The 23,695-nt window shown below is 40.3% G+C and overlaps 1 protein-coding gene across 6 annotated transcripts in view; it reads left to right on the top strand.

The window, feature by feature from the left end:
- The window catches only part of CHD6 (chromodomain helicase DNA binding protein 6), a 205,829-nt gene that overhangs the window by 38,058 nt on the left and 144,076 nt on the right, over positions 1 to 23,695 (top strand). For 4 of the 6 annotated variants that reach the window (XM_040447040.1, XM_040447045.1, XM_040447044.1 and 1 more), the window contains exon 2: positions 18,624 to 18,679. The exons of 1 other annotated variant lie outside the window; for it this stretch is intronic. In XM_040447040.1, coding sequence (XP_040302974.1) covers positions 18,647 to 18,679 — 33 coding nt within the window. In that variant the 5' untranslated portion in view covers positions 18,624 to 18,646. Of the gene's footprint in view, positions 1 to 13,631; positions 13,785 to 18,623; positions 18,680 to 23,695 lie in introns of all 6 variants that reach the window. One more of the 6 variants, XM_040447041.1, reaches the window with a different exon arrangement.

Here is a 23,695-nt window from a genome sequence, read left to right on the forward strand (position 1 = left end):
ACACGTTTTGTGTGTTACATGTGTTACATGCTGTATTCTTATAGTGAAGTAAGAAAATGTTACTGCAAAAATCATAAAGAAGAGAAAATATGTTTACAGTACTATGCTGTATTTATTGAAAAAAGATCTGCGTATAAGTGGACCTGCACTGTTCAAACCCATGTTGTTCAAAGGTCAACTATATATGTTTTGGTAGTCAGTTTCCTTGAATAACTTTTCTCAGTAAAGGAGGCTGAAGAGTTCAGTTTGGTACCAGGACATCTTGTTGACACCTTGGTAATGGAACATTGCCTAATGGAAAGCACACCTCCACGGGAATGTTGTAGAATTTCTGCTGACAAAAGAAATCTGTCCAGAGTATCTCGCAGACAGTCTTTAGAGGCCACTACTGTCAGCTTTTTTGTGTTTGTTTTACATACAGGCTTTCTGCAAGTTTTCATGCCTCATGGATGGATGGTAGCCAAACTTAGATTTGGTTATGAATTCCTGTTTCTTCTTTCCCTTTAACCTTTAAAAAATGTTTTATTATGGAAAATTTCAAATGCACACAAAAGTAGAGAGAATAATATGATAAATTCTCACACCATTCTTTTTTTTTTTTAATGTGTCCCTTCTGACTTTCTTTGTGACCTATTTTAAAGAAAATTCCAGACAACCTATTATTTCACTTACAACTATTTTAGTGTGTGTATGTCTGTTGGATCTGGACTGTATAGAAAGGCACATTATCATACCCAACAAATTCCTTATAACCTAATTCCTTAATATTATCTAATACTGAATCTCCTCCCTTGATTTTCTCAGAAATGTTTTTTTACAGTTAACTCTTTGAATCAGGTCCAAATAAGGTCTACCTAATGCATTTGACTGATAACATCTCTTTAATTCAGTCTTTTAAAATCTATAATATATCTTTTTTTTTTTGGTTATGCCATTTATTTATTGTAGAATCTAAGTTGTCCCCCTACCCCGCATCATGGATTTTGCTGATTGTGTCCTTGTGTTGTGTAACATGTTACTTTTTTTCCATATTACCTATAAACAGGTAGTTAGATTTGGAGGCATACTTGTTCACATTGGTAGGCCATAATGTTTGATTGTCCTACTTTGTATCCTAATTGATTGATTGATGGGCTCATTTGGCATAGCTTTGTTGTCAGGTGTGTTTCCCCATTTGACCAACAAAATCCATAGGGTGACATTCTGACAACCTATAGATTTCCAGGTCTGTTCACCTTCTAGCTAATGGTCTTAATTTAATAATCATTGATGATTATGGCCTGAATAATTTATTTCACTATTGTTAACATTTTAAGAAGACTTGAGTAACTTGTAGAAAAGGAAAGGAAATTTTTTTATTAAGAATTTTAAAAAAATGCAAGTATACTGTGAGGTGTCTGGAAAATTAGTTTATGCCAAGTATGTTTTTCTCTGATTATGGCTTATAAAGGACCTGTTGTGTAGGAAAGAATGTTTAAAAGTTATGTGTTTAGCTAAATTTAATTACCCTCTATTTGTTTTTGAATGAGTTGTCCTTAAAAGGTTTTATGGGAACAGATTTTGAGTTAGACTCTTGCTTTTGCATTATTATGCGTTTGTGAAATATTTTTATCTACGTTGGGTCTTGTTCCAAGTATAGTAAAGTTCTAAGGTTACTTTGGTTGGGGATTATGGGTCATGAATCCACATTGGTCACTTGAATTCATGTAGGCCATTTTTTCTCATTGTTGTGGTAACATATTTCTTTTGTAAGCTTGCCTAGAAGGCTGTTTGTTGTGTGGTATCAGTAGAAATAGTTGACATTATAAAAGACTTCTTGTGTGCCAGACGCTGTACTTTGTAATTTGCATGTACTGATTTGTTTAATCCTCACATGATTATCCCTGTTTTATATATGAGGAAACTGAGGCAGAGAGATAAGTAATTTGCCCAGGTCACACAGCTAATGAATGGCAAGGGCCAGGATTTGGGCCTAGACAGTTAAGTTGTAGAATTTGTGTTCTGCTGTAGCAGAAGGATAGAGTGGATCGTGTAGTGTCTCTATTACTAGAACAATGCCTCAAGTGTACCTACTAGTCCTGGAGAATAATTTATTTGTATTCATATATAAATAATCTGCATATATGTGTGTATGTTGTTTGCTTGTGTGTGTATCTATACAGAGAGAGACACACACTTATGTCTACATGGAGGAGCAGACAGGTAGAATTTTCCCTTAAGGAAGGTCTTTCTTACCCTAAGACGTTTTTTTGAATCTCTTAACTTTAGATGGAGGTGGAAGCAGCCCCCAGACTCTTGTATTATCACCTGGGGTAGAAGGACTTATGAGGTCAGAAGAGATGGCAAGGTCACAAGGGTAACCTAGCAGACAGCTTGAGATCACAGATTCACATAAGATACTACTCTGGCTTTGGACCCTTTTTGCCCTGAAGTTCAGGCTGCTTGCTCTCTAAACATCCATCCAGATCTTACCTACACAATTTCAGGTTAGTTATGGAGCGGAAAGCCATATAGCTAGTATTCAACACCATGGAAACAATTTTTCAGATTCTCCAAATCATAATAAATAGCAGTGATAGGTCTCGATTATAGAACCAAGAGTCAGGAGGCAATGTATATACAGACTGTCTTGTCCCAAGTGTGTCTCTGCTCTTTGCTAAGTAATTTTTTTTTTAATTGAGGTAATGGGTCTCATATTTTAACAAACTTCAATAATTCTCTTCACCTCTTTTGCTGTCCTTCATTCTATTTTTACTTTAGCAAGTGAATTTATTATTTCTACTGAGTGTCATTCTAGATGGGAATAATGAATAATTTGAACAGTCATGTTCTTTCACAAGAAAATCTCTACCTTTCTCTGTTTTTATGTTTGAATTGTCCTTGTTTTGGGGCGCCTGGGGGGCTCAGTCGGTTAAGCAGCCGACTTCGACTCAGGTCATGATTTCACGTTTGTGGCTTCGAGCCCTGTGTTGGGCTCTGTGCTGACACTTCAGAGCCTGGAGCCTGCTTCAGATTCTATGTCTCCCTCTCTCTCTGCTCTGTTTCTCTCTCTCAAAAATGAATAAACACATTAAAAATTTCTTAAAAAATTGAATTGTGTTTGTTTTGTATTAGTCTGATAAGAGGTTAATGTGTATGAATAAAAAAATGACTGGATCCTCAAGAATCTGAACATTGTTGTAACAATCTGATGGTTTGAGCAGTTGGATATCACTGATAGGGATGTGTTACACACAACTAATGAGGAAGCTTCCTCAGGTCAGGAGCCAAAAGAGATGGATTTATCTAGTGTCTTTTAGTCTGTGTTTGAAGCTTCAAGCAGTTATGTGCCAGTGGTAAAATTTAATAGAAAAGGCCTCACGGGACTGATTCTCTAGGCAAAAGAGAAGAGATGGACTTACGACATGTTGCTTAATTTTATTTATTCTAGTTACAGATTCAGATATTGACACTGTATATACTTTTGGTAATCATTGCATCCTTAATTTTTCCCAAATTTGGAGAATTTCCTGAAGTACTTAACATGTTTCATGCCTTCTAACAGAAGGTTTCTAACAGAAACCTTTCCTGAATCATCTTTTTTTTTTAAGTTCATTTATCTTTTTTGAGAGAGAGAGAGAGAGCATATGCACACGGGCACAAGTGTGAGTGGGGGAGGGGCAGAGAGACAGCGAGAGCGAGAGCGAGAGCGAGAGCGAGAGAGAGAGAGAGAGAGAGAGAGAATCCCAGGCACTGTCAGCATAGAGGGAGAGAGAGAATCCTAATCTCCGCGGTGTCAGAGCCCTGTGTGGGGCTCGAACTCCTGAACCATGAGATCATGACCTGAGCTGAAGTCAGACAGTTAACCAACTGAGCCACCCAGGCGCCTGCCCCTCCTGAATCATCTTCTTGATGTCAGTGCAGCCTTTCCTTTTTAGTAAGGTTTTCTTGGTGCGGTTGGAGGAAGAATTTCTTTCTTGCTCACCTGGAGAGTGGAGAACTCAGTAAAATAGAGGACATAGTAATGTTTGCACAGGATTCATTTTCTGTAGTTTTTTTCCTCTTGGTAGGTAGTTATTCTATATACTGAGGTCATAGATTTATAGGATTTTAGGGCATAGGATCCTTAGGAGAGGGCTTTCCAAATCTTGGGTCAGTGATTTCATTTTATAGTAGAAGAGACCGTTAGTTCTTCAACGGTGACTGTCCTGCATATCTTCTCTTGTTGGTTGCTGAGTGAGGTGACCATCTCCTTGGAGATGTGAGAAACCGTAAAATGAGAGGGGCCACTTTGAGACATGGTTGAATTTGGTGTACTAGAAAATCAAGATGAATATTATGTTGGGCATATAGGGTTGTGTTAAAAAAGACCAGCTAAACATGCCTGTCAGCTGATTGGGTCATTCCAGTATGGGGGCTAAACTGTGCTCTGGGAGCTTGGCCTCTCGTGTCTGGTCTGTACAAGTGGGGCCTCCGCCTTGGCACCAGTCCCCTGAATAGGCGGTCCCACCAGAGCAGTGGGGGTGGTTTCACTTGGCATGTGGGACATGAACCAGCAGCAAGTGCATACGTGAAGAAAACCTGAGGTTTCTTTCCACAGAGGTATTGATGTTTGTGTAAATATATTTTTTCTTAACTGTCTTGTAAACTCTTTTCTTGGTTCCCATAATTTTAAAAGTTGTTTCTTAATGGGCTTATAAGAGAAACCATCACATCATAAATAATAATTCTGTATCTTTCTGTCAAGTTTGTACATCTCATACTTTTCTCCCATATTCTCTGGAATGTCCAGAGCAGCTCTTGATGGATGACATCCTTGTCTTTTTCCCGACTTAATAGGGTGGCCTTGGACATTTCACCATAAGATTTGACTTGGTTTCAGATAGATATCTATAAGTGATGATAACTACTTTAACCAGATAAAGTATCTTAGTTCCACTTTCAACTTTGCAAATTAAGGAACATACAGAACTTAGAAAGTTCAGGGGATAGCAGAAAATATACGAGGTATTAAATAATATTAAGTATCTGGGGATATTTGTCCTAAAGAAGAGAAAACATAGGATGATTTCATTATCCTCACATAGAGGTAGGACCTATGCTGGCAAACTGAAGCTTCCAGATCAACTCTGAGAAAATGGTCTAAGCTCTGGGCATGTCACCGGATGTCCCTATATATACTTTCACTGGTGACCATGGTATAGAAGCAAGAACAAACAAAAGCACTGCTCTCTTGAATCTGAAGGAGCTCCCTTCCTCCTATGACATCCCTCCAGTGCCCTCTACTGGCCAAGCTTAATGTCATGTTATCTGTCAAGGAGAAATATTTCAAGAGCCCTGTGTGTTATCACAGAGCAGGTACTGAAGGGTGAATTTGGAGTTGAGAGGCAATAAATTAATAACTAGCACCAAAGCCAGATACAAGAGTATGCACTATGTAATTCCACTTTTATCAGATACAGAAGCAGGGAAACGAATCTATACCGTTAGAAGTCAAGATAGTGGTTACCCTTGGAGAAAAGTAGTAGTGACCAGAAAAGAGCATGGATGAGCCTTTTGTTGTGCTAATAATGTTTTTTGGATGTGGATGCTGGTTACATGGGTGTGTTTGTGCAGATCAGTACTTTTTTTTTTTTTAGTGTATATTATATACTTTGATAGAAGTTAAAATGTGGTATAGTTTAATTCCAAAAGTAAAAGCTTAAATACAAGATCCTGTCTAGAATAGAGGAAATACAAAATAATACTGGGTAACTCACCCTTTTCTTATTTTTAAAAACTTGCTTGAGGGTTGTATGTCTTAAAATTGAAAAATCTGTCACTGTTCATTCAGCAGAAGTATTTGTTGCCAGACTACCTTTCTTTTCATTTGGGATCAAATTGTTAATGCTGAGGCTGCCGATAGAGCAACTTCCTCTTGTTGCCATTCTTCTTACTGATTCTTTGAACAGCAGCTTCTTAGTTTTTTTATGGTGTTTCAGATGCAGTGTAAATAAAATACCACTGTTCTCCTCTGTAAACATTCTCTTTGCTTTAACCTCTGTCATGATGCGCCCTTCTTCTTGTCGCTGCTGACGAATCACCAGATCCTTCTTTCCTGGCTGAGATTGGGAGGCCCACAATGGTAACCTCCACATAGGGGTGAATAATGATAGCTGTAGATGGTTGGTTCAGGGATTGGTGGTAGGACAGACTCAGCACGTGGCTTTTAAAACCTCTAAACGAAAGCAGCTTAGTACTGTGGTTTGTTCAGGAGTAGTAACTAGGCACAGAATAGAAGGAATCCACCAGGTTAGGAGCTGAACCTGGATCTAGGAGCTATATAGGGAATCTGGACAGGAGGCACATTCCCAGAAAGCAAAGGGTGCTAAGAAACTCTGCAATACACTATGGATAGAATTTAGGGTGAATTTTAAAGTGGGGCTAGTTGTTTAAAGCCCAGTTGTTATTAAATTACAGTGAATGACAGTAATAGACTTGGAATTACCTACTTTTGTGTGCAGAGCTTGAGATCTCCACATTGATAGGATATGAGGTTGTTTTCATGCTTTGAATGGCTGGTAGTACCCTTATCTAATGAGGCTTTGGCCAAGGCGAGAGTTACCACAAACATGTAGCACAGAAGGCTGAGAACCTAGAGGGATTCCCTTGCAAAAATTGTTCCCTTGTATTTTTTGACCCTAAGTCATTTGAAGGTGAAGGGAATAAAATAGTGTATGGTGAAACTAGCCTTTCATTTATAAATTCAGGCACGTACTTACAGGTATTCACTGTATCATAGGCCCTGTTCTAGGCATTGAGGACTCAAAGGTGAATCTGATGCAGTCCCTAGGCCCTCTGGGTTATTATTTTGTATTCGTCTCTTTGAGGGCCGCCTTTATCATACTGGTCTGTGACCTACAGCTTTGTCACCAACTCCTTTAGGATTCTCTTGAGCCTTTCAGATCTTATACTTGGATTTCATATCCAGGCAAATGAGTTTCCTGACTTTACTTACTTCATTTTATTACTAGTCTGGGCTCATACTGTCTCACTGATAAAGGGCTTCATTTGCAAATTTAGCATTTTAAAGAAAGGGTACCCATGGATGACCGAAGGTAGGAATCTCATTCTGCACATACACTCCAGAGTGACAGTTTGGAAATTTTCTGTCCTCCAAACTGGTCATCTGTATGTAGAACAATCTGCAGTCACATCACTACAGCTGGTTCTTAGTGCTGATGATGGAAGGGGGCATTGGAATGGGAAGTACAAACATAATATAATATCAGCACAGGATTTTGGGTATTAAGAAGTTTATATTTCAAAATGGTTGTCTTTTGATCTGGAAATCGATACCGTTTGCCAAGTAAACTAAGGCCTTTCTCTGCGGCTTTCTTGCTCATTGTGGTATGATTCTGACATCTCTCAGACCAGTCCTCCTAAAACAGTGCCACTGAGTTGTACTTCCAGGTAAGCCATGATTTAGGTGTGAGAAGTCATTGTAGTTGTTTTAACAATATGTTGTTTGCTAATATGTTACTTTGAAATAGATGGCTCCATCTATACCAATTTGTAATTAGGTGAACCACACACGGTGTAGATGGTGTTAACAGATTTCAGTCAGTTGGCTTCGACTTGCCTAAGGTGGTTTCTTGACTCTTCTGCTTACTGCTTCAGTTTCTGCTCTCAGTGTGGTCCCACCAGCTTTGGAGAGCCAGAACATTTTGTTGTCAAGGGATTCCTGATGCCAGCCGCCCACCGCACCATTCGGCCAGGGTTGTCTGTGCTTGCTTTAGCAAGAACTTTTTACACGGGGCTCATTCACACAACACCTTGCTTTCCGTGGCCCTCCCCCCTCCCCTTGCAGCCTGGTTCTGCATTTATCCCAGCCCTCTCTTTTAGATTTTGGGGAAGGAGGAGTTGAGAGGGGGAGAGGATTGGAGAATGGTTTCATCTTTTAAAAATTCATAGCTTAAAAAATCCTTTTCAATTCCTTTTAAATGCTTAGACCTAAGGGAAGTGCAGGAGGTGCCAGAGTTGAACAGCTTTTAGGGACTTTAATGGCTGTGGACTCCATCAGGGACAGCCTCCTCCTGGGTTTGCAGCTGGCCATTTTGTGAGGGGTGTGCAGATTAGGTTTCAGGATTTCACCTTAAAGGTGGAACATAAAGGAAATGTGTGTCAGATTCAGAAACCGGCTTTTGTCTTGTCTTTACACAACAGAAAAAAACCTCTTTGGAAACATGTTGACACTTTATTTATTTTGCTTTAAAACAGCAGAGTTGTAGAAGTAGGGGGAAAGCCCATCTTTTTAGTTTTAGGAATTCTGAAAATGTAGGTGATTGGATGTTTTTAGATTATAGCTTGGTTTGCACTTGGGCTGGCTCTTTTGTTTCCTGTAGAATAAAGAGTGCTGAGCCTGGATGATCATAAATATGTGATTTTCTTTTATTATTTATCCCAAAGTACAAACTCTGCTGAGGATTGTCTGTATTATAATTCTGTTAATGTGTTTACTTTGTCCCCCCCCCCCCCCCCCCCCGCTGTCTTGGATAGAGCTATCAGATAGACTTTATTCCTTACTATAAATTACTCCAAAACAAATTTACGTAACAATTCAAAATTCAGATAGAAGGCATTATGAAAGTAGATAAAGAATTTAAACAGAATTACTTGCAGTTATCTATCCCTGAAGATTTTATCTATGTTTATCATATGAATTACTTCATGAACTATTTTGCCCTTGTATGTAATGTTATCTGAAGGGTCTATCCATCTTCTCTAAAAATGTGCTTTAACAAGTCTTCTTGAAAGACAGTTTGATCAAGCTGTTTTAATTGCTTCCTCTTCACCCTGTGGATGGATCAAAGTCGTCCTATGCTGTTGCCTGCTTACCTCCCCGCCCCTCCCCTTCATGGACTTTCCTTTTTTCCTTTTCTAGACTATTGTAATTTATCTGTGGAATATCTGTCTAACCTCTGCCTACTCTCTGAGTACCCCAAATAGAACATCTCCAAATCCCGACCTCTCACTTATGCTATTTTCATTTGCCTTTCATTTGCTCAAGGCAGCTCATTGTAGTGCTGAGAGCTGAATTGGAACCCAGAAAATCCAATTCTTGTACTTTGGAATAATTGTGAGCCTTTGGGTCATCAGACTCCTCTGACCCTTAGTTTCCTGTCTTAAGATAAAAGGATTGCATTGCCTGAGCTTTAAATTCCTTCCCCAGTCCTTCAAACTTATGTCCAAAATAGAACTCCATTTCCTCTCCCAAGTGGTGGTTTTTGTCCCTGTTCTGCAAATGAAGAAACTGAGACCCAGGGAGATTGAATCAGTTGTACAAATCATACAACCCTTGTGTTCAGAATTTAGATATCTGCACTCCCTGGTCTCCAGGTGTTCCTGTTCCTCCAAAACAGGCATTAGAGTGTAACGAGTCGAAAGGTCTTGTGTTACTTGGTGAGGCCTCTTGAGAATGAAATTGGTGTGTCATTTGTTAAATCCTTTGTCTTCCCCCAAAGGTTATAGCTTGAATTTTCAGGGCTCTGAACCTTGAGTGGGCTCTGCTGTCACGAGATTGGTTTCTTCAGTCCTGTGTTCACAGATGTGATCATTCCTGATCCGGATCAGTTGACATGAAGGCGTAGGGTCTAATGATAAACAAAAAAGTACCGTCAGGTTTTCCTTTGCAGTGTGATATTTGATACAGCTCTGGTAGTGCCTGGCTGCTTGCTTCTACTACTGCCCTTAATGGTGATTCTTATCAACCAAGTGGATTTTTATCACCAGATTAGGAGTTAAATGCTTTTCTCTGATTGAAGAGAGCATTTTGAGATAAGTTAATGATTCATAGACAACAACGCAGGTTTTAAAATGACGTACTTATTATCTGTAGAAGAAAAAATTACACAAAACAGTTTTTTAGCACAATATAGTTAGCTGTGAGTCCAATATTGATTTAATAAATAATGATGATAATAAGTATATTGGGAAGGTAACACTTCCATCTTCCATAACAGGAGGTTACCTGTTTTTATAAATAAAGTTTTATTGGAACACAGCCAGACCCATTCATTTGCATATTGTCTGTGACTATTTTTGTGCTGTAATGACAGAATTGAATTGTTGCAACAGAGATCATGTGGCTTGAGACCCTAAAATATTTATTATTGGCCTTTTATAAAAATATTTGCCACCTCCTGTTTCACAGGAAGAAGCCAATAGAATAATGTTTAAAATTGGAAGAAAAAAATCTAATAGAGGTATTAGCATTTTTTACAGAAATATAATGGAAAGCAGAAGGAATAGCTTAAGATCAGATGATCACCTCTGGGAAGAGTGAATCAGGGATGGGGATGAGTGGAGTCAGGGGAATACTTTTTTTTTTTTTTTTTAGATTTTTAAGTAATCTCTACACCCAACATACATGTTCTACCAACTAGAGCCAGTCAGATGCTCCAGGAATGCTACTTTTTCTGTTAAGCTTTAGGTTATTGAATTCTTGAGCTAAGTACTTGTATTACTTTGAAAAAAGTGTGAATGAAGAATACTGAAAATTTTGGTTGGACTAGGAGAACAGAGAAAACAGGAAAGGAAAAAGATGGAGCCCACCAATTCAGATGAAGAAGACAGGAGCTCAAAGCCTTTTCTGAGCTTTCCCATTTATTCACTCACTCATTCTGTAGATAATCATTCAGAAGTCAAATATCAACCTTGATACGGCAGAACAGAGTTCCTTCCCAGAGGACACTTAGGCACTTAATAGCCGATGGCACTGCAGACAGGGAAAACGGGAAAAGATGATATCATGGTGATATGGCTACTATAATTTAGTGCTTTTCACAAGATGCTTTCAGGGTTTAGGGAAGTTAGGTTAGACATCCCAGAGAACATGACACCAGAGCTGAGTTTTATAGGATGAGACTGGAGAGGAAGGGCAGTGGAAGGATTTTCCAGATAGGGCATAGCCTGAACAAAGATCTCAGCAAACAGTGCTGGTTTCAGAACCTGCCAGTGTTCAGTATACTTGGATGAATGGGAGAAAGTAATGTCAGAGCTGGTAGGAGACAAGCCAAGGGCCAGCTTGCCTATGCAGGGCCCTGTGCTTTGAGGAATTTGTATTTTTTTCCTGAGGACACTACAGAGATAGGATCTGATTTTCTTTACGTTTTAGGAAAATGTACTCTTGGTACAATGAGGGGATGGAATGAGAGTAGGGGGCATGAAGAATAAAGGTACTTAAAAGGCTATTTGAAGTACAGAAATGATTTCAAGTACAAAGATAAAGTGGACTGGAGAAGAACCAAGGGATTCGGGAATTTTGAAGGAATTAGGGGAAAGGGCAGGAGTTAAGGATGACCGAATCCAGGGATGGGTGGCACATTGTGGGACATTAGCCTCTTACGGTGGGGGACATAGGAACAGGTGCGTATGTGTGTAAAAGTAGTATAGAGTTTGATTTTGAAGGAGTTGTGGGTTTTTTGTGCAATCTGTGGAACACCTATTTGGAACTGGCCAGCATGAGATTGGCAGTGTTCGCTTGGAGGTCAGCAGGAGGGCTTGGGTTTGGAAATGGACAGTGGTCATGGTGTAGAGAGATGAAGTCTGGGAACTGAGTAGAGACCTCAGTAAGCCCTGGGGGTAGTAATAGTGTTGAATCCTGGGGACACTGACAGTTAATAAATAGGACTTACAGTAGGAGAGGCCTAGGGAAGAAGCTGAGCTTTGGAAGCTTGCAATCGGAGGGAAATCAGCTGAGCACGCCCTCCAAGAAACCAGTGAGAATAGGATTTTAAGAGGAGGAAATGGTTCATGGCTTAAAATGCTGCGAGGAAGTTATAATAGAGGTTAAAAATGTCCATTGGATTTGGCTCCTAGGGAGTCATTGCTAAGAGCAACTGTAGGGAAGTAATATGGGAAGAAGAGAAAATACAGGTTTGTGGGGGATTCGTTAGTGTAGTCACTATTTTAGGATTGGGTTGAACCTGTTTCTTTGTTGAGGAGAAAAGAACTGTAGAAAGAGAAAGGTTTAGTGATAGGAGCGGAAAGGATTCTTCCATTCAGAAAATGTTCATGAAGAGCACCTGTTGTGAGCCTGGTGCTGTTCCAGACTCAGGGTACAGCATGAACGAAACAGAGCTCACACTTGTGTGCATACGTGCACATGTCTCACAGGTAGTATGTTTGTAATCAAGCAGACATACTATAATGTCAAGTAGTAACAAGTGCCAGAAAGAAAACTAAAGTAAGATAGGAGAATAGAGAGTGGGGACAGGAGTAGGGGTATGTTTTCTATGGGGTGGTTAGGGAGGGCATCAGTGACCAGGTAACATTTGAGGAGACCCCTGAACGAAATGAAGAAAGATTAACTGCAAAGTAACCCAGGGTCTGAGGTGGCTGAGAAGTGGGAGAGGATGGATCCCAAGCATTGATGGAAGAGTTAGTTGTCGAGAGAGCCGTCTTCCTCTGATGCTGGAGGGAAGCGCATAAGGACAAGCAACATCAGTGGCTGCCACATGGCTAATGTTCACCGTGTGACAGACACTAGAGATTCTCATCCCTTTGAATTCTCCTGAAATTCTCTGAGGTAAGTATTGTCACCATTTTACAGGTGATGAAACCAAACTGGAAGAGGTTTTACCTGGCTAATTGTTATTAGAGCCTGCATTTTCACTGCTTTTTGGCCTTTCACACTCTGCTGTTGTCCTCCTGTAGGTTGCTCCAAGCCTAGCGACAGACAGATAAATTTGCGCAGTTTATGGAGGGTGCGAGAGTGGGGAAGTGAGAAACGGAGGGCTGTCTTGCCCATGGGACCCGACCCTCCGTGGTCCAGAATGTAAGGAATCTTGGGAAGAGGTGTTACGACAGGCGTGTGAGGAAGGTGGCATTCCCCAAGACCTCTCTGCCTTTTTCATTAACTCTCCTCGAGCGAGTATTCCCCATGTTCTGTTCCTCTCCTGTCCTTTCTAAAATCCCCACGCTGTAATAGTGTGGGATTGCCTTATTTGTGCCTGTGGTTGTCAAAGTGGTTCTTCGGAACCATTCTCGAGGTTGAGGGTGGGCATAATTGGATGGTAAAAATACATATTCATTGTGGAAACTTCAAGGTTTATCTGATTTTTTTAAAGTTTATTTATTTATTTGGAGAGACAGAAACAGTGCGAGTGGGGGAGGGGCAGACAGCGAGGGAGACAGAGAATCCCGAGCAGGCTCCGTGCTGTTGGCGCAGAGTGTGACATGAGGCTCGAACACACGAAACCGTAGGATCATGATCTGAGCCGAAACCAAGAGTTGGATGCTTAACCAACTGAGCCACCCAGGTGCTCCAAGGCTTATCTGATTTTTAAAGTTGCTTCCCTTGTACTCTTTGCCCCAAAGGGCCTGATAATAGTTTGGGGGCTGGGAGCCTGTGAACAGCAAAGGTCATTGTCCTTCCTGCCATCAGGTGTGCCTTCTGCCGTCCTGGTGAATATAAAGGACTGTGGTAGCAGTGTGCTATATGTGCACTTGTCTGTGTTTGTGAAAACGCATGCTCTTGAAATGAAATAGACCCCTTGGTCTGAGCGCGGATTGTTAGGATGGCAGAATTCTCAAGGTATATATAGTAAATGTAAATAATTTCTGAATGAATAGTGGAATAGCATGTACCTGATGTTTTATTTTTTTTTAAGTGTCTGTAACTCAGCACTGAGGAACTTGGAAATGGCACAGGCACTGTTGCAGAATTTCTGAACTGGAGAGAGAGAGAGAAATAAGAAAAATAAATTTCAAAATGTTACTATTGAAACCTGGCACCGTGTTTTTCTTCATAGAAACGTTGTTAGGTGGGTAAGTGTAAGAGGGAAATGGGAATTTTTATATTGTTTGCTTTTTACATTATTAGCAGCTTATCTTGTGAAGGTAATTAAATCCTACCTTCATACATAAGCATTGAAACACAGGAGGGCAGGAGGCCTGCCAGTTTTCATATAATTCAGAAGTTATACACATTATTTTTGACCCTGTTGACAAATTTCCTGGTTTGCCCACACAGTTAGGTGGTTCACAGTATGTCTGTATTATCTTTCTAATTAAGTGGTGGTACCCTGAAGTTAGAAGTTACTTGGTTCTTTATTTGAGCCCAAAGGATCTAGTCACAACTTTTGAGTGATGGCAACATAGCAACAGAAGCAGTAAAACCATGTCTAGTATTGTGGAGAAGTACATGTGTTAGGGTCTATCTGGTTATCCATTCCTGCAACATAAAATTTCGCCTTAGGAAAATACTGCTTAGTTTCGTATTTTTTAAACGTGTGCCATAAAAGGTAAAAAAAGTAGAGGTAACTTGAGGGAGTGCTTTGTAAATTGATAGATACTATTTGGAGAAATGAAAGTCAATAAATGCTTATTGGACCCCTGCGTGGTTGACAATGCCTGCCATTTTGTGGAGTGGCAGCAGCCTGGTGTGCGGCAATCCATTAGAGTGCTAGAAATAATTTCATGAAGTTTGTCAAAGCTTGCTTTTAGTGAACTAGAGCAGTTATTCTTATAGTAACATCATTCCCACTCGCTTGGATCTCACACACACATCCTTTCTCTCTTTCATAGGATGGGGTGGGGTTATCTATGCAGCGTGAATATCACTAAAGGTGCCCCTAGTAATATCTTGCGTGTGAACAAATTGGCAGTGGGGAGATTTGGTTTTACCACCTCTTTTCCTACAAGCTTTCACTTTGCTGGGTAATCAAATTCAAGCCATACTTCCCTAGACTTTCCTGCTTGTGCTCATTTGCCTTCTCTGATGTTCTCAGGTCCTATGATGATGCAGGCCCATGGGGTGGTGAGCCTGTGATCTTTATGGCCCTCTCCAGTGCCCAGGCTCCGCTGTGATAGATGTGTTCGCACTTCCTACCTCCTCCTTGAGCTTCCTCTATGGCCCAGGTTTATTTCCTACAGGCTTATTTCTTGGGATGTATTCCTTAAAGTGGAATCGGCAGATAAAAGGACTCAACAGTTTATAGACTTAGTGGCACATTGCCTGAGTGCTCTTCAGAAAGTTTGAAGCAATTAGGCAAGTGCCATTAGCAATGATAAGTTGGACCTGTTTTCCACCATGTTCCTGGCAGTGCTGTGGCCTTGCTTCTGTAAGCATGCCAGTTTATGGTACTTAATCGGAAATTGTGTTTTTTGTGATGGCTCTACTGCATTATACTTACTTTTTAGATATTAAAAAATAAATTTTATCATCATTGGTGGGGTTTTCTGTGTTATTTAAATGATCTTAATTTTGTTGGGTAGAATTTTGAGTATGTGTCCGGTTATTGATACTATCCTTTTTTTTTTTTACTAGCTGGAATTTGTTTTTCCAACTTCTCTCTTCATTTCAGAACGTGTAGCCACTTGTAATGGCTCAGAAGTTTGGTTTTCTAGGGCCTGATAGTTTGAAGTTGACAGATAAAGGAGATAAACTTGTACTAACATAATTTACTTAGAATTGGCATTATTCTGTTGAAGATTAGGGGTAAAATTATTTTAACTGTCCCAATTTTGAGCGCTCACTATTTCTCTGGAGTTTATGATGTTCTTTTCCTTTCTTTTCTTTTATTATTTTATTTTATTTTATTTATCTTTTGATTCACACCCAAGTTAGTTAGCATATAGTGCAACAATGATTTCAGGAGTAGATTCCTTAATGCCCCTTACCCATTTAGCCCATCCCCCCCCAACCCCTCTGCAACCCTCTGTTCTCTGTATTTAAGAGTCTCTTATATTTTGTCCCCCTCCCTGTTATTATATTATTTTTGCTTCCCTTCCCTTATGTTCATCTGTTTTGTATCTTAAATTCCTCATATGAGTGAAGTCCTATGATATTTGTCTTTCTCTGACTAATTTCGCTTAGCATAATACCCTCTAGTTCCAGCCACGTAATTACAAATGGCAAGATTTCATTCTTTATGATTGCCGAGTAATACTCCATATTATATGTATACCACACCTTCTTTATCCATTCTTCCATCAAAGGACATTTGGGCTCTTTCCATACTTTGACTATTGTCAGTAGGGCTGCTATAAACATTGGGGTGCATGTGCCCCTTCAAAACAGCACACCTGTAGTACCTAGTAGTGCAATTGCTGGGTCATAGGGTAGTTCTATTTTTAATTCTTTGAGGAACCTCCATACTGTTTTCCAGAATGGCTGCACCAGTTTGCATTCCCACCAGCAGTGCAAAAGAGATCCTCTTTCTCCGCATCGTCATCAACATCTGTTGTTGTCTGAGTTGTTCATGTTAGCCATTCTGACAGTGTGAGGTGGTATCTCATTGTGGTTTTGATTTGTATTTCCCTGATGATGAGTGACGTTGAGCATCTTTTCATGTGTCAGTTGGCTATCTGGATGTCTTCTTTGGAGAAGTGTCTCTTCATGTCTTTTGCCCATTTCTTCACTGGATTATTTGTTTTTTTGGGTGTTGAGTTTGATAAGTTCTTTGTAGATTTTGGATACTAACCCTTTATTTGATATGTCATTTGCAAATATCTTCTCCCATTCTGTCGGTCGCCTTTTAGTTTTGCTGATTGTTTCCTTTGCTATGCAGAGGCTTTTTATCTTGATGAAGTCCCAGTAGTTCATTTTTGCTTTTGTTTCCCTTGCCTCTGGAGACATGTTGAGTAAGAAGTTGCTGTGGCCGAGGTGAAAGAGGTTTTTGCCTGCTTCTCCTCTAGGGTTTTGATGGCTTCCTGTCTTACATTGAGGTCTTCCATCCATTTTGACTTTTTTTTTGTGTATGGTGTAAGAAAGTGGTCCAGGTTCATTCTTCTGCATGTCGCGTCCAGTTTTCCCAGCACCACTTGCTGAAGAGACTGTCTTTATTCCATTGGATATTCTTTCCTGCTTTGTCAAAGATTAGTTGGCCATACGTTTGTGGGTCCATTTCTGGGTTCTCTATTCTGTTCCATTGATCTGAGTGTTCTTGTGCCAGTATCATACTGTCTTGATGATTGCAGCTTTGTAATACAGCTTCCAGTCCGGGATTGTGATGCCTCCAGCTTTGGTTTTCTTCTTCAAGATTGTGTTGACTATTTGGGGTCTTTTCTGGTTCCACACAAATTTTAGGATTGTTTGTTCTAGCTCTGTGAAGAATGTGTTATTTTGATATGGGTTGTGGAGTTTACGGTTTTCTTGAAGTGAATACTTGTTCCATCATCATTTACTAACTTGACCTTCCCTTTTCTTGATTTGGCCAATTCTTTCTGCCCTCTTTCTTTTTCCCCTGATTCTGCCCACTTTGCAGCTTGTTAGCAACTTAGATGCTATGCTCATGAGCTTTTTATAGTTCTTCTTACAGAAAACCCCTCTGACTCTTGGAGGAAAAAAACCTAAGTGGACAGACACACACATCACATTCATCTGGATATAAGAAATAATTATGAACATAAGGATAATTATGTGCCTCTGGAATTGTTTCCTCAGGGAGCAGTGTTCTCTAGCTCTGTGAGATGTCCAGGAAATCAAAGTACAAAGTAAACATGAGGCGATGTCTACATCCGGGCTAGAACTGGAAGCTGAGATTCTAGGATCCCTCCCTTGTTTGTATATGAGGAAGGTGAGCGCTTTAGACTTGGGCCAGTCTACCTTTTAGTGATTCAGGCAGCCCCAAATCTCGGGTTTCTTCAGGTTCTTTCTGGTTCCCACAATGCCCCAATGCACTTCTTGACCTCCAGAGCCAAATTGCTGGGCTCTTATTGCTGTGGTGCTCAAAAGTCACTTATGAGAAAAAGTTCAGTGTCATCATGGGCACACTCAGTGGAGATGGGGGCTTAAATCTGGGTACAGTAGAATCAGTCATTTAAAATCATACTAAATGTTGGAATGAAACTTATTTTGTCAAGTAATGTATGCACACGGTTTAAAATGTCAAAGTGTATGGGGGGCATGTGATGAAATGCAAGAGTGACCTATCCTGTCTCACACCAGCTTCCCTCTCAGTCCTTCAGGAGAACTGCTTTTAACTCTTTTAGCTCTCTCTTTTACTGTGTATATTTTAATTTTTTGATTTATCAGTAGTAGATATGATTTATTGATTTCCTTCCAGAAGAAATGAGGATAGTTTATTTTTACCCCCTCTCCTCCAATCCTCTTGGTATATTTTATGCCATTATGCCTCATAACATTATTTTATGTCTCTTAGCTTCTTTTGTAATTTCATATGCTAGCATCTTTTATAACTTATTTTGTTTACAAAGATAGTGTCTTTTTGACTCCACCCATCTGAATCAATAAATCAGGTAGGCTTAGGACCATACTCTGGGGGCTGGCTGTTGACTGTTGTTACAAGATTGTGAATATTCTGTAGAAGGAAACTCTCTTCTGTATTTTCCTCATGTGTCACAGTTAATCCTGAGATCACCTTAAATGTTTTATTTTGGGGGCACCTGGGTGGCTCAGTCGGTTGAGCCTCCGACTTCGTCTGAGGTCTTGATCTCACGGTCCATGAGTTCAAGCCCCGCGTCGGGCTCTGTGCTGACAGCTCAGAGCCTGGAGCCTGTTTCAGATTCTGTGTCTCCCTCCCTCTCTGACCCTCCCCTGTTCATGCTGTCTCTCCCTGTCTCAAAAATAAATAAACGTTAAAAAAAAAATGTTTCATTTTGGGTTTTACCATAATCTTTGGCTTTTTTATGTTTTACAGAAATAAGTAACTTCCTTCAATAGATGATAATGAAAATACAAAAGAAAGAGAAGCAGGTAAGTGATCACATATTTTTTTTAATTAAAATTTTTTTTTATTTGAGAGATAGAGAGAGAGAGAGAGAGCACAAATGGGGGAGAGGGTTAGCTAGAGAGGGAGAGAGAGAGAATCCCAGGCAGGCCCCACACTCAGCATGGAGGTGGACTTGGGGCTTGGACTCATGAACTGTGAGATCATGACCTCAGCTGAAATCAAGAGTCAGATGCTTAACTGACTGAGCCACCCGGGCACCCCTGTGATCAATTCTTTATAGTTTTTATGTATTCATCATTTTATTTGTTTGGTTAATCTAAAATCTATAAAATTTGTACTCATAATGATGTGTAGAAATATCCTCCTAGACAAAGTAATAAACTAATTGGAAGGAAGTAAACATCAGCTATTGGGCATTTGGTTTCTTGAAGGGGAGGAGAATTGATAAAAACGTTTATGACCCTGTGTGACCCACCCTGCCAAGATCTTTTCCTTAGTTGGTGCTTCTGTGTTCCAGGTGGTTCCATATTCAAAGGAACCCAGAGACTCCAACTAGTGTGGTTCAGGGAGGTGAGAGGGGGGGGACCTCCCTCCGTCTCTTGGAAACATGTTACCTCTGATGGGCTATTTTGCTTTTACAGAATTGGAAGATAGCCTGGTAACTGGGAGTATCTGAACCCCTACCCTTCACAGAGACCATGTGAAGAGGTTGGGTGGGATCAGCCACTTTGCTCTCTGCTGCTAGAGAGCACTGACTAGTTAGATACAGGGTGACCTAGGGATATGGTTACAAGGATTATTCTCTGTTCTCTCCCAGTGGATAGGTCCTTGTGAAACCAAACCAAAACAAATTGTTTTAGGAAATAATTGACTCATTTGCTGCCAATTCTTAACAGGAAAGCAGTGACTAAACGCTATCCACACACTGATTTCTTTGTATCCCGGCTCTGTAGCGCCATCAGCTGGTAGACAAACACTATGGAGAATGCAGCGCCTTCTGTGAGGAATTTATCCTACTGGTAGACTCAGACAGGTGTCAGATGGGTGAACAAAGGTTTTTGCTGCTGCTTTGTTTATAGAAGCAAAAATGGAAAGGAACCTGCATGTCCATCACAAAGGGGACTATTTAAATCATAGCACATCCATCTAGTAGAATATTAAAACCTCTGTTAAAAAGAACACATTAGTGAAGAGAACCCCAAGCCTTCAAAACTATTATCATTTATGATACACAGGCAGGTTTATATTTCTTAAAACATTCTGCATATTTAACATCCTTTAAGGTAAGCTTTTATTCAGTAAAAGCACTTTGTGGTTTTTTTTTGTTTTTTTTTTGAGAGACAGAGCATGAGTGGGGGAGGGGGAGAGAGAGAGGGAGACACAGAATCTGAAGCAGGCTCCAGGTTCCGAGCTGTCAGCACAGAGCCCGACACAAGGCTTGAACCCACGAACCGTGAGATCATGACCTGAGCTGAAGTCGGATGCTTATCCAACTGAGCCAGCCAGGCGCCCTTCAGTAAAAATACTCTTTACCGAAATTATACCAGCATGAATTCAGGTTTCTTTCTCTGGAGATTTTACTGGTTCATATTAAGACCTTAATGTGTCAGCCAGCTATTCAGCTTAGGTTAGATGAGTTTTCACTTAGTAGTGTTGATCAACGGGGTGGAATTCATACTTAAAAGTTGGTGTTAGCTGTGATAGGGGAGCAAGTGAATTAAGTGGAGCCACTTCCAGGAGGAATCGATCCTGCTTCTCTCAGGTGCAGGTGATAGGCCATGCTGGTGACTAAACTGTGACTAAACTGGTTGCAGAGCACAAAAATAGAAAATTCCCTTCGTGCCAAAGCAATCCATAGGTACCAGCATTGAGCATGTGCATAGAGACAGAGAGGAGGCCCATGTTCTAGAATGAACTTGGGCTTTGATTCTGGTAGATAGAATTGAAACTAGCTACCACTTTGCTGTGTAACTTTGGACAAGTTCACACCTTTTTTCTATCATTTGAGTGGGAGCAATCATATGTGCCTCACAAGGTATTGAATTAAATGGGATAACTCATCAAGTGTTTGCCATTCATTGTGTCAGTGGCAAGGAAATCGTCCAGTAGAATGAGAAAATTAACCACCAAAGTTTGTCCTTTCCCTTAACCATGTTTTTAAAGTGTTAGAAGTAACAGCAGGGCACCTGGCTGGCTCAGTCAGTTAAGCATCTGACTCTTGATTGAAGCTCGGGTCATGATCTTTTGGTTTGTGAGTTCAAGCCCTGCATGTTCCGTGCTGAGAGTGTGGAGCCTCCTTGGGATTCTCTGTCTATCCCCACCCTTCCCCTGCTCATGCATGCATGTGTGCACTCTCTCTCTCAAAATAAATAAACTTAAAAAAAAAAAAGAAAAAAGAAGTAACACCAAATAAAATGTCCACTCTTTAAAAACCCTCATTCCTATAAATTCTTTTTTCCTCTTCTCTGGAGGAAAATGACATGTAAATACATTCTGTTCTTGAAAATTACTCATTCCCTTGTCCAAAATTTTATCAAGGTAAATTAAACCGAGATGAAAGATTTTGTAAGTTAATCAAAACTTGGTAATAAATAATCATACTACTGTTTAACCAGAAAGGACATAGCAAGAGTAGTGTGCCAAGAACAAAGGGTTTAGAGATTGACTGTACTGCCTAAAGAAGTGTTGCAAGAAAAATAGACTTTTATAATAAAACATTTAAGAATGAGTCATCAGGGGCTATAGTCTTTTATCTATAATCAAAAAATAAACTTTTTTTCCTAAGAAATCTATGTATATATTTTAATCCCTAAAAAGACTAAGCAATATTGTGCAGAAAAACATCTTGCAAGAGGAATAAAATGTGAATTCTAATCATTGAAAACGTGTAGCACTACTGACGCATAGTGCAGCTAGAAGTACGTGTGTGTGTGTGTGTGTGTGTGTGTGTGTGTGTGTGTGTTTTAAGTTTATTTATTTATTTTGAGAGAGACAGAGAAAGTGAATGGGTTGGGGAGGGACAGAGAGAGAGGGAGAGAATTGCAAGCAGGCTCTGCACTGTCAGCACAGAGCACGGTGTGGGGCTTGAACCCACAAATCGTGAGATCATGACCTGAACCAAAACCAAGAGTTGGATGTTTAATCAAAACTGAGCCACTCAGGCACTCCTAAAAGTACTTCTTTGTAAGGGAACAGATCCATTGCTGATGTGAGCAGTGACAAACCTATGGTAAGGAAATACTCATTTGTATTCATCCCAGCTTCCTTGTGTGGTACTGAGAGAAGTACAAAGTATGATAAATAATTATTTGATATAAGATGCAGGTAAGAGGGTTTGCCGGGGGGGGGAGGGCACAAATCCAATGTAGAGGAAGGTTTATAAGCATGAACACAATAGGAATAGGTAATACTGTGAATAGGAGTAAAACTTGGAGCTGTGACCAGGAAGTTAACTCAGACTTGCAGTAATTATGAGAGAACCTTCTGTCCACACCCCATGACCTGAGTGCGGAGTACTATTTTGGGTGGTGACCTACGATAAACTAAGATAAAAAGCATGGTGGATTTAGCTGGCCACCAAATTCCCAAAAGTGTTGGTCCTACCTGCTCTTTACTAGGGGGAGGTGAGGATTTGAATCCCGAGGATGGTGCGTGTAACACTAATAAGAGATCAGCAGATAATGACCCACAGTTCAGAGTAGTGAAAGATAAATAGCACAATTGATCATAGGGATGAATAATTCATTTCTTAGACTTTTCAGTGTCACCCTGCAGAGGGTCTTAAGGGCTAATACTAGTCAGACCTTCCATTTGGTTTGAACATGCCTAAAGAGGGAGTGTTAGTAAATTGCTTAGTAGAACCAGGATTTTAAACAGCCTCACCCTGGAGTCATGTTTCAAAAGGACTTAAAATGGACCGTATCCAAATTCTCCCTCTTCCAAAGAAAGCAATCTGAGCCTTGAATCCTTTTCTCTATGTTTTGACATACCTTGACAGACTTTTGTTGTTGTCATAATTTGTTCTGTGTTCTGAAACATAGTTGAGAAGCCAGATTATAGTGACCAGGACGGTAAAAGAACATTGACTTATTTTGGGGCGCCTGGGTGGCTCAGTCGGTTAAGCATCCGACTTCAGCTCAGGTCATGATCTCACGGTTCGAGTCCTGCGTCCGAGTCCTGCGTCAGGCTCTGTGCTGACAGCTCAGAGCCTGGAGCCTGCTTTGGATTCTGTGTCTTCCTCTCTCTGCCCCTCCCCTGCTCATGCTCTGTCTCTGTCACTCTCTCAAAAATAAATAAATAAATAAAAGAACATTGACTCATTTCATATGAAGTATGATGGATGAAACGACGATTATGTAGCCTAAAGAAGGGAAGGTTTAGGGGCTTCTGGCATGCAACTCTTGATCTTAGGGGTTGTGAGCTTGAGCCCTCCATTGGTGTAGAGATTACTTAAAAATAAAGTCTTTTTTTTTTTTAAAGGGAATATATATTTTTTAATATATGAAATTTATTGTCAAATTGGTTTCCATACAACACCCAGTGCTCATCCCAACAGGTGCCCTCCTCAATACCCATCACCTACCCTCCCCTCCCTCCCACCCCCCATCAGCCCTCAGTTTGTTCTCAGTTTTTTTTGTTTTTTTTTTTTTAATTTTTTTTTCAACGTTTATTTATTTTTGGGACAGAGAGAGACAGAGCATGAACGGGGAGGGGCAGAGAGAGAGGGAGACACAGAATCGGAAACAGGCTCCAGGCTCTGAGCCATCCGCCCAGAGCCCGACGCGGGGCTCGAACTCACGGACCGCGAGATCGTGACCTGGCTGAAGTCGGACGCTTAACCGACTGCGCCACCCAGGCGCCCCTATGTAGTATATTCTTTAACAACAATGAGATTAAATTAGAAATAAGTAACAGGAATATGTGGAAAACTTCAAGTTATTTGGAAATAAACAACACAGAAATACCTCATAGTGAAAAAGAAACCACGAGAGAAATTACAATATATTTTAACTGAATAAAAAATGTAAATACAACAAACA

Source organism: Herpailurus yagouaroundi, unplaced genomic scaffold (genome assembly GCF_014898765.1).
Source record: "Herpailurus yagouaroundi ecotype Mexico unplaced genomic scaffold, PumYag 196, whole genome shotgun sequence".
In the NCBI taxonomy this organism is placed as follows: domain Eukaryota; kingdom Metazoa; phylum Chordata; class Mammalia; order Carnivora; family Felidae; genus Herpailurus; species Herpailurus yagouaroundi.